The sequence below is a fragment of the Salvia splendens genome, chromosome 20, assembly GCF_004379255.2.
Source record: "Salvia splendens isolate huo1 chromosome 20, SspV2, whole genome shotgun sequence".
NCBI classification, from domain to species: domain Eukaryota; kingdom Viridiplantae; phylum Streptophyta; class Magnoliopsida; order Lamiales; family Lamiaceae; genus Salvia; species Salvia splendens.
In genome coordinates this window covers 22,460,829-22,472,156 of record NC_056051.1, presented here as the reverse complement: position 1 = coordinate 22,472,156, position 11,328 = coordinate 22,460,829, and the positions used below count along the sequence as shown (strand labels likewise).

Below are 11,328 nucleotides of genomic sequence, written 5' to 3'. Positions count from 1 at the left end.
GAGTTTAATTTATTTAACAATTATAATATTAATAAAAATTCAATATATAATTTGTATATTTAATACTCCCCCCGTCCGCCATTAAATGTTCCATTTTTCATTTTTAGTCCGTCCGCCAATAAATGTCTCATTTCACTTTTACTATATTTGGTAAGTGGACCTTACATTCCACTAACTTATTCTACTCACATTTTATTATAAAACCAATACATAAAAGTAGGTCCCACATTCCACTAATTTTTCTACCCTTTTTACTACATAAGAGCATCTGCATCGCCATCTCGATGCGGGCTGGGACTCGTTTCGGCGAGACGAGCCACCATCGAGATGGCGATGCGAATGTCCCGTCGCATCGCGTGTCCCTCCGGGGCGATGAAGCTGGCGAGCTCTGGCGCGAGGCGTGACGCCCGCGAGTGGGCGTCGTCATGCTGACACAATAAATATTTTTTAAAAAAAAATCAATTTTCTGAAAAAAAAATTAAAAAATAAAATTTTAAAATGGTAATATTACCGTTTGAATTTAATTTTTTTTCTTTTTTATTCTATAAATACTCACATTACCTCTTTCATTTTACACACAAACACACTATCTCTCATCTTTTTTTCTTGTCATCACTATCATATCATCTCTCTTTCCTCTCCAATTTCTGCAAAAATGTCCGGTGAGGGAAACTCGACGGCGAGGGCGGCTACGACTTGAACGCGTTTGTCGACTGGGGGGCATGTACAATGTTTTGGGTGCTTCCGGTTCCGGTTCGTCGCCGGGCACCCAAGGCTCGTCGACGCTGGCGTACCAAACACCATCTTTTCCAATTGATGCATACTATCGTCCATCCGTCCCGAGGTATGGGCAAACGCAGGGATTATCCCAAATTATGGAGAATATTCTGGAGGAACACACTTTGGAAAACCTTCCGATCGGAGCTAGAAGAGGAGGAGACGGAGGAGGACGAGCCGGAAGAGGAGGAGGACGAGGCAGTGGAAGCTCCGCCAGTCGCGGATACATAAACGAGGAGGAGGAGGCGGTGGAGGACGTAGGCCGTCATCCATACAGCTCCGCGGAGACGATGGCTCTGTTCGACGCTTGGATCAGCACGTCGTAGGATCCCATCGTCGAGAATCAACAATATCGCAAGTGTTTTTGGGATAAAGTCACCGACGTATACAACGAGCAAAAGCTGAGGGGGACCTTCAGCCGCAACATGAAGATGCTTTGCAGTCATTTTGAGCGAGCCGACAAAGATATCAAAATATTTTGTGGGATCTACAAGCATGAAACGGAGAATTACCAAAGCGGAGCCAGTGGAGCCGACATTCTGAGAGCGGCTTTGCGAGTCTTTAAAGCCGACACCGGCAAAGGTTTCAAATTTGCCTATGTTTGGCAGTCGGTCAAAGAGGTTGATAGGTGGGCTGGCGGTGTCCAGTCCAGCACGGGCTCGAGCTCGAAACGCACGAAGCACACGACGGGTGGCCAATACTCGTCTAGTGAGGGCGGGGAAGGCAACGCCTCGCAAGAGGTTGAGTTCCCGACATCCGATGCAGGGGGCTCCTCCGGTACACGCGTCGGCCGCAAGGGAACAAGACGGCGAAGGCGGCTAGAGCTCGCGCAGGGAGGGCCAAACCAAGGCACGCCGCCGCCCTCCCTAATGTCCATGTACTTCACCGCCACGATGGCTGACACTTTCCGCATGACGCCTGACCAATATCAAGCCCATATTGCCAGCATTGCGTATCTAGCAAGACAACTTGGTATTCCGCCTCAAACGGGTGCATCGCCAGCCTTCGGGAGATGATTCGCAGGCGAAGTAATTTTTATAATTTAAGTGTGCAATTTTTAATTTCTAGTATTTTAAATTATGTCTTTTTTATTTATTTTTTAAAGATTTTAATTATGTGTTTTTTATATTTTTTAGGATTTTAAATTGTAATTTTCTTTTATTTAATGAAGTGTGTTTTTATTAATTGAATTTGTTGGAAATAAAAATAAAAAAATGAAATTGAATGAATAGTTAATGGATGAGATGGTTAAGAGATGGAGGTTTGCAAATGTTGTCTCTTAGTTAAAAGATGGGGTAAAAAGTGTAGTGGGGCCCATGAATAATTAAGGGATGAGACAGTATTGAGACATAGATGTGGATGGCCTAAAGTCAAACAATTTTTTAAAACCCGTGCCGGTCAAATATGAGACATTTAATCACGGATGGAGGGAGTATTTTTTTTAGTTATCTATATCATAAAATTAGTTAATGAAGTGTCGAATTAGGAGTAAAAAAATAGAATAATAGAAATTTTATCAGATTTTCGGGCCAGCCCATCGTGTTTTCGGGTAAGGCTCTAACGGGTTGCGAGTTTATCGGGTTTTGATTTTATCATGCTTGAAATTTCTAGCCCTAACCCTGTAAAATTAGCAGCCTATTCGAACCAGCCCACATGTTGCGGGCTACACTGAACCTCCCTAGTTCTGGCTGTTCCACGGCAACAATATTCAACCTTTTGATGTGAGATGAACTCTTTATCTTATATCCACCTTTTTATCAAGAATCTGTCTTTGTTTTTCAATTTGGGGCATTCTAAATAATTGTAATACAAAACAAATTTAATTCGGCTATCTCATTTTGAATTCGACTGCAAATGGATGGATAAACACTCCAAAATCATTTAATATGATTATTAATTTGACAGTAGAAAGTTCTTTATTGTTCAAAAATTCTAAAAATATCACTCCGTGATTGTTTAATTTGACAGATTAAATGCATTTCAAATTTTTTTTTTCTGAAAGGACTGAATTAGTTCTAGAACTCTATTTTTTTGTATTTATGAAACAATAATCTTCTGAAGATAAATATTGATCACGTAGTAATATTAATTTTTATTTCAATTTTCTGAATGTTATGTAAAATTAGCGAATAACAAAATAATGATAAAATTGAAAAATGAGAGCTGATTTTGAAAAGGATACCAAATGAATTTAAATTTCATATATTAGTATCTATTCTAGCATTAACGAAGACAAAAGTAAATACGTATAATTCATTAAAAAAAATGTAATATATCTCTAATTTAAATTCTTTTCTACGGATCGTATATCCGTAAGCCAAATTGCCAATGCTCAAAAATCTTTTGGAGTGGCTATAATATGACCAAGGTTGCAAGTCTCGTCATAGTTTTAATAGAGATATTATTGCAGTCTGGAAATCTAATTTGTTTATTTGAATAGTAAAACTAAAAAATTACTGTTATAAAATTTAAGCCTAAATAAAAAGTTGAAGGTTCTTTAGTGAGTCTGTATATAAACTAATTTGTTTATATAAACCACAATAATTGTTCACCAATTTTGACTTTGATAATATGTTTTATATGAAAAATATTACTACTCGCTATAAATTAATTAAATGCCCATAATGTATATAATCCACAATAATTGTTCACCAATTTTGACTTTGATAATTTATTTTGTATGAAAAATATTACTACTATAAATTAATTAAATGCATATGAGCATATTTACAAGTCTTGATTTATCCCATATACATGTGAGCAAAGGGGATAGATTCTTGAGTGAATATTGATATCAATCCCAGCAAGCTTTTGTTTACCTTCCCCGGTATTTTTTTTCTTCTTGTTAGTTTGCTTGACTGAATACTTTTGTGATGTATTTTTATTATTGAACATTTGCTTTTGTATATATTGATTTCATTAGTTTTTTGTTATTGTTTTAGTTTTGAAGTGCTTTTTATATATTGCTACTTATTGTTTGACAATTTTGCTTTTGTACTGCTAGTTTATTGTTCAATAATTTTAACTCTAAGCATTTTTTTATATAAAAAAAATTGTGAATCCAATGAGTAATAAAGTTGTACAAACTTGTCATTTTCCTTTCAACAAATAACCATAGTAACGTACTTGTATCATGTATATTGTGTTGTTGAATGATAATTATTAACAAGTACAGTACAAATTGGGTGACTGTCCGATTTTATATCTAATTTAAGCATTTGAATTACTATGACAAACACGTTACACTACTAATGTAAAATGCAATAATAATTCAAAACTATAGGTGCATATGGACAAAGATTATATAGTAAGTACACAAAAAAAGGAACAACACAACGCTGCACATTGTAGGCCCCAATAATTCAAAATTGTTAATCAAAATATGTAATCATTTTGACACATTTAATCACTAAGGGCATTAGCAATGGGGCGCCCTAAGGCGCGCCCTAAGGCGCGCCCTATGGCGCGCCACGTCAGCAGTTTTATCCTCCTACCTCCCCACCTGCAGTGGGGCGCCCTAAGGCGCGCCCTAAGGCGCGCCCTATGGCGCGCCACATCATCATTTTATTTATTTGTTTAATTGATTTAAATGTTTTCAACTAACAATTAATAACGAGTAAATAAAAAGGTCGAAATAACAAACGGGGACACATTAATAAAAAAAGAAGTTACACCGTTCAACTTACAAAAAAAAAAACTAAGTCGGTGCAATTCCCAACTTCCGACGCAGTTCATCTATCAATGCCCGGAGGTATTCGGCTTCGTCGGGGTCGGTACACTTCTTGAGGGCCTTGTGCGTCTCCAACAACGTCCTCGCCATCGACGCTGTCGCCAACGACGAATACACTTCGGCTGCCTGGGGCGGGAGCATTTCCGGGAGCGGAGGTGGGGTTGCAGCGGTCGAGGATGAGGTCGCGGCCGCCTTCCCTTTGGCCTTCGCAGCCTTGACGCCGGGAGGACGTCGGGAGGACATCGGTGTGCCGGAACCGCTGTCGTCCACGTACAACCGGTTGAGGTCAACCGGTTGATTGCCGCTGCCGCTGCTCGTGTAACCACCAACTTCGGTGGTCTTCATCCTCTTTGGCGCACTAGTGTGCAGAATTCCACCTTGGAATTTCTGCTTGTCCCTCAAAAGCGTCCAGATGGCCTCGTGCTTGAACTCGCCGAACATCGACCGGTACGACAATATCGCTTTAGCACGCACGTCTTCCCAGCTCTCGCCGCTCCCCTGTGCCCGCGCGCACTTCTCGAACTCCGCCGCGTACAAGTTCACTTGCTTCTTCACTTGATCCCAGTGCTTGCGGAGTTGCTCACGCTTGCGCTTGTACGCGTTCGGCGGCTTGGCCGCATTGTAGAGGTCGGCGATGCGCTCCCAGTACGCGAACTGCCTCTGGTTGTTCGCGAATATCGGATCTTCCACTAAACATAGGACTATTTGGACTTGAAGCCATTTCGTAGTAATTATGTAAATGTAAGTTTCGAAAGTGAAATTGTGAAATGAAATGTAAAACGAATGAACTCTATTTATAAAACAACCAAACCGCGTGCCATCGTCCGCGACCTATCGTCCGTGTACGCCACAATGGGGAGGACGATGGCGCGCCCGATGCCTATCGTCCGCAGCCATCGTCCGTGTACGCCACAATGGGGCGGACGATGGCGCGGACGATAGGCATCGGGCGCGCCATCCTCCGCGCCCTTAGTATCGGCCGCGACGATCGTCCGCGACCTATCGTCCGTATCCGCAATGGGCGCGGACGATCGATGGCGCGGACGATGCGCGCCATCGGGCGTGCCATCGTCCGCCCATTGCGGATGGCCTAAACATTACAGGAAAGCTAATAACTTAACAATAAATGTTCCATTAATCCATTCAATAATTTGATTATGTTTCTCATTTTCCATAACGTGTTTCCTTTTATCAATTCATTTCATGTCATACCCATTTATTATGTAATCCAATATAATTACTGTAGTTAATCTTCTTCCTTAACACCTTCTTACCGAGTGGTAAAGAGTTAATCAAGGTAAATTAAGTACTTATATATTTAGATTTGTGCTTCACTTCCTCAATTCCCTACACTCTCATTTCCATCACCAAAACACACACACACACACACACACACACTAATGTAATAAATGCAGTCATAGCTCTATATTTTTACTATAGTTCTTGCTCTTGCCCAATTCCTACTCTCCTTTGTCTGTCTCTGACGCTACAACATTACTCCCATTTATTTCTTTCATTTCCTTTTCCACCATTTCTAAAGACTCCTTTTTTCTACCTCCCATTTTACTGCTTCTGATTGTGATTTCACCCTCTAAATTTTTTGGGATTCTTTACCTATCTACTGCCTTCATTTAATCCATAGGGGAAGACTGGTTTTCTTGAAACAAGCATTTATTTTTAGTTGCATTCATCATCAAACAAGAGGGTTTTCTTTGCTGCCATCAGAAAGGTACACCATTCTCTCTATGTTCTTCTGGGTTTTGTGTAAAGGGTGAAATTTCATATAAAGATTCGATCTTTACTTCAAATGTGATTAATGAGCTCAACCTCTATCTTGTGTTTATTTCACTTTCTTTTTTCTACCTTCCAAAATGTGAAATTTCATATAAAGATTCGATCTTTACTGCGTCTCTTTCATGATTCACTGATTTTTTTTTCACCACAAACACACGTTCTGTGTGCGTGTGTATTTCTCACTTTTTTTTTTCTCGAGTAGATTTAATCATATTTAATTTTTCATGCACAGTCAAAGCTGTGTTGCAGAGTACTGACATACAATGAAACCTCCCTTTTTTTGACCTATTCCTTCTGTGAAAAAAGCTTGCTTCATTACGTCAAAGGTTATTTTTTAACACACTTTTTACCTGCAAGATTCCATTTTTCTAACTTTCATTTTATGTTATCGTGCACTCCACTCCTAGCTCACTGAGTTGAGTTCATGAGTCAACTTAATAGCATTGGGATTGATTAATTAATTTGTTTTTGGTTCAATTTGGATTTGAAGAGGGGGCAAATCGCCGCAAAATTTGGTTATCCCATTATTTCTTTTTTGTTTTCTCCTATGAAATATAGTGTTTTTAATAGTGCTGATTCTTGTTATACAGTCCCAACAATATTTGTGACTGAATTTACATTTTGTTAACTAGTTTTTTCAAGTAAGTACCTTTGATTTACATATGGAGTAATAATCATGATGTTACTCGCCTTCTACATTTTGGAAGAATCTTCTTCCTTTGTTGACCTGTTTCGTTTCATTTTAGAAAAAAATCTCACATTATTTATTGCTAAAGAAACCTCAACATCAATATATCATGCAATTAATTATATACTATCTCTTTCTCTATGCAGGAAGGTGGTTTATAAAAATCATATTTTTATCGAAAAGGATACCGACACAACGATGATCATGAGGAGGAGATTAGCTTGTTGTACGAGAAACATAAGAGATATGAGCAATGACTTTGATGAACAAGAAAGTAATTTTCTTTCCCCAATTTAATATGGAGTATTTTTTTTCAAAATACAAAACCATGATGTGTGGATAGATTCTCTGATGCTCATAAACTGTGTAAAGCAGAGCTGTTTTTCTGTTTCACATTGTTTGAAATACTGGCACTCTTTCCGGTCTGGTTCGTCTCCTTCCTATAGCGTACATTACACGTAGAGGTAAATGCATCCCGGAACATACGAGATTGAAACATGAATGACCAGAAATAGGATGCATAATTGGAAATGCTTGATATATGTGTATAGGACAACTTGTCATGGTGGGTCATAACTGAGTTTTATTTTATTTGGAATCTAAATACAAAGTTTTTAAAAAGTCATGGATTGGTTGCTATGCATCTCATTACCTACCCCATGTGTGTCTATCAATATAAGATTATGCATTTGACAAAAAAATTGAATCTTGGGGCTTAAAGCTCTTCAAATGAGGAAATTTCTTGGAGTGTTTGGGAATGTGCCCCCTTCCTAATATTAATTGGTCAAGTCCCTAGAAGATAAGTAACCCAAAAATATAATATTAGTAGCAAAACATATAAGCCTATCACTCTGCATTTTGTGCACATTTAGCCATGTGGGGTTGAGTCTTATTTATTATACATTTATTTCACCCTGCAAGAAGTAGTTCAATGCCACACCACTGAACAAGAAATCCTAGCATTATTGGTCAAATCTAACTGATACTTAGACTATTATAAATTCATTTTTTTCTTTTTTATTTGTGAGAAGGGCGCTTTTTTCTTTGATGCCATTTAACTTGCTTGGTCAATTTCATGGCCCCCAAAGATTTCAAAATACTTGCTTTTTGGTGTTTGAAATGGGGTAGAGGAGAGTGTGAGGGGAAAAGTTTTCTGTTCCCTTTTACTGGTGTGAAAGAGATTTTTCAATAGCTCTTAGTGATGGAGGAACTATTGAGTTTGTATGGACCCTAATTCTTTAATCATTAAAAACCATGACTCACATTTGTTGGGACAAATAAAAAGTCATTGTCTTCTGACATCTACTTTTTTCAAATTTAAATGGTTTCTGTTTGGATCTACATCTCCTGAAGAATTATATCTCCATGTTCAGTCCATCTCAGATCACCTTGTTTTTATGCTCTCTCAGATATGGACTTTTATGCTTGTTGCAAATTTAAAATTATCACTACTGAGATCTCTTCAGTAAGTTCGGCCGCTGATTGCTAATTCTAACTACTATAAGACGAAAAAATCGAAAAAAAAACAATCCCGCGTGATTTACGTTATAGTGTAGCCTGGTTTCTCCAGTTGTTTTTGATGTATTTGCAAATGTGTCTTTTATATCAAACTGTTGCGTTTTTGTCAGTTTTAAGTTACAATGTGTGCCGTGTTATTTATGTCAGGTGATAAGTCAAAACCTTCAGCACTCATTCAATTTTTGCATCTGGATATGCTTAAGTAATCTAAGAAAAGAATGGCATCAACCGAGACGTACTGTTTGTATGTTAATTAATCGCGCTAGCAAAATTCAGCGTTCTTACCTCTAGGCCGAAGGCGAATGCTGTAGTTTAAAGTGATCTACTTCTGTTGGAGACAAAGCCTTGTTGTGAATCTATTCACTAAGTTACTATGCTGTGTTGTAATGGAAGTTTGGACAGATAAAGTAGCATATAAATCAAACCTTTTCTTGAAAGAATCTCGAACTAGTGTACTCACAAAGCGATGTTTTGAGGCCCAGATATAGTGTTTCTCGTTCCACGCTGACAGTTTTGTTTATATGGTGTGTGTTCAGGGATGACGACGTATAATGGTCTTGAGAGCTGCATTCATTCGTTCGATAACGATAGTGGCACCAGCAGAGGGGAAGGCTGTGTCACTGACTCCTTTGATGATGATGACTCGAGCTGCTCGTCCAGCACTAATGCTTTCGGATCGTTCTCCTCTCTACGGACGATAATGAAGAAAGACGATGAGTGTCAAGATGAGTGGAAGTTCACAGCAACCCTTCGTCCGACCCTTGCAAATGTAAAGCCACACAAATTCTCAGATGTCGAAACAATGAAAGAAAAGTTTGCTAAGCTGTTGCTCGGGGAGGATGTTACCGGTGGGAAAAGGGGCGTCTCAACAGCATTAGCGCTGTCGAATGCTATCAATAGTCTAGCAGGTAAAAACCGTTACGCGTTTAGGTTCTTGTCAAAATGTCGCTGATGACAAATTTTGGTGAAAAACTTGCAGCATCTGTCTTTGGTGAGCTTTGGAAGCTGGAGCCGTTGCCAGAGGAGAGGAAGAGCGAATGGCGAAGGGAAATGGAATGGCTGCTCGCCCCAACGAACTATATGGTCGAGCTGGTTCCTGCAAAGCAAAACGAAGCCAATGGCCAAACTTTAGAGGTATGTATGTGTTTTAGCCCTATCCGTGAACGATACGTGATTGCATCACGGATACGGGTTTGATCTTCTGTCTCGTTGCTACGTGCAGATCATGACTCCAAAAGCTCGAGCCGACATCCACGTGAACCTTCCAGCACTTCGGAAACTGGATTCCATGCTCATTGTATGTTGTTTCTCCACTTGAAAAAACGATCTTCATTTTTCACTAGTCATTCTCACTCTACCTCTTTGGTCTCCGAAACCACCAGGAAATGCTCGACTCGATGGTGAATACCGAATTCTGGTATGCAGAGGTGGGCAGCCGAGCTGAAGGAAAGAGCCGAAGCGCTGGACAGAGCACGCGGTGGTGGCTTCCTTCCCCACGAGTGCCCACAGTCGGCCTCTCGGAGATAGAAAGAAAGAGATTGCTGCATCAAGGCAAACTGATCTTTCAAGTGTTCAAAGCTGCGAAAGCCATCAACGAGAGTGTCTTGGCTGATATGCCGATCCCTGCCACCATCCGCGACGCGCTCTCAAAGGTACGTTCGCACTCTCTCGTATACGTCTACATGATTAAAAATGCCCGATATACTGAAATTGTTGCCTGTATCAGTCGGGGAGGGCGAGCCTCGGAGAGGAACTGTACAGGATCCTGACTGCAGAGTGTCTGTCTACCGAGGATATGATCAGCTGCCTGAATCTGAAATCCGAGCACGGTGCTCTCGATGCCATCAACCGACTGGAAGCTGCTATACTCGCGTGGAAGGAGAGAGTGGCGGAGCAAGGCAACGGGAAGTCCCCAATTCGAACGTCGTGGTCTTTCGTTAAAGTAGAACTCGATAAGATGGAATGGTTGACGAACCGAGCCGAACTACTGCTGCTGCAGCTCAAGAGCAAGTATCCAAATCTTCCTCAGACATTCCTAGATGTCACAAAAATCCAGTATGGCAAGGTATGCAATACAATATATTCTTCCACCATTAATTGTCCAATTTTCCATTTTCGTCAGTGAAAATGTCTGATTCGCTCATTCCACTAACTTAATCTCACTCGCATTTTATTATAAAACTAGGACTCGCCTTCCTATACCGTTTTCTATTTACTTTCCATTACATTTCTTAAAACTTGAGCTCAAGTTAAAGTGAGCCTCTTACTAATGTTGATTGTTGAAAAATGTGTAGGATGTGGGGCACTCGATTCTTGAAGCTTACTCCCGAGTTGTATCTAACTTAGCATTCAGCATTCTGTCACGGCTAGGAGACATTCTTCAAGAAGACATAACTAGCAATCCCAACTCTCCGGTGGCGATGTCGCATCTCGTCGGAGCTAGAGTTCCGGGTATCACGGACAGCCCGATGCTCGACCGCGTCAGGCACTCCCTCATTCACCAGTTGAACGCTGTGGATGTGAAGAAACTTTGCGACTCAGGCAGCGATGTTTCCGATGTCGACACTCATTGCGGCAAAGCTAAGATAAGCTTGGTGAGCAGTGTGACGCCTAGCCGGAACCGAGTTTGGTGCTTCGGCAGTCCGCAGTTTGTGTGGTCAAAATTCTCCTAGATACCAACTCATAATCTATGTAAATAACACTCCCTGTTATGTGGGCTCACATTTTGAAACACATGGTTCCAAGAATACATTCATATATGTTTGTCATGAAAATAGGTTTTGAATTTAGTTAATAATCCATTTTAATCCAAGAAAGCTAT

General features: G+C 40.1%; 1 protein-coding gene across 3 annotated transcripts; it reads left to right on the top strand.

Moving 5' to 3' along the window:
• The first annotated feature begins 5,867 nt into the window (after positions 1–5,867).
• Positions 5,868–11,296, top strand: LOC121781109 (rop guanine nucleotide exchange factor 14-like). 3 transcript variants are annotated; one of them, XM_042178806.1, is made up of 8 exons: positions 5,868–6,236; positions 7,136–7,263; positions 9,044–9,415; positions 9,487–9,641; positions 9,730–9,804; positions 9,890–10,159; positions 10,234–10,572; positions 10,802–11,296. In XM_042178806.1, exons 2-8 carry the CDS (start codon positions 7,188–7,190, stop codon positions 11,177–11,179), a joined length of 1,665 nt encoding a protein of 554 aa, XP_042034740.1. In that variant the 5' UTR covers positions 5,868–6,236; positions 7,136–7,187; the 3' UTR covers positions 11,180–11,296. The 3 variants fall into 3 exon arrangements, with proteins under 3 accessions (XP_042034740.1, XP_042034741.1, XP_042034742.1); XM_042178807.1 differs by lacking the exon at positions 5,868–6,236 and adding an exon at positions 6,277–6,627; XM_042178808.1 differs by lacking the exons at positions 5,868–6,236; positions 7,136–7,263 and adding an exon at positions 8,346–8,454.
• The last annotated feature ends 32 nt before the right edge of the window (positions 11,297–11,328 follow it).

Coding starts and splice junctions, on each gene's coding strand:
- LOC121781109 (XM_042178806.1), top strand. CDS start 7,188: ATGATCATGAGGAGGAGATTAGCTTGTTGTACGAGAAACATAAGAGAT. Junction 7,264..9,043: donor TGACTTTGATGAACAAGAAA/GTAATTTTCTTT, acceptor GTGTGTGTTCAG/GGATGACGACGTATAATGGT. Junction 9,416..9,486: donor TGCTATCAATAGTCTAGCAG/GTAAAAACCGTT, acceptor AAAAACTTGCAG/CATCTGTCTTTGGTGAGCTT.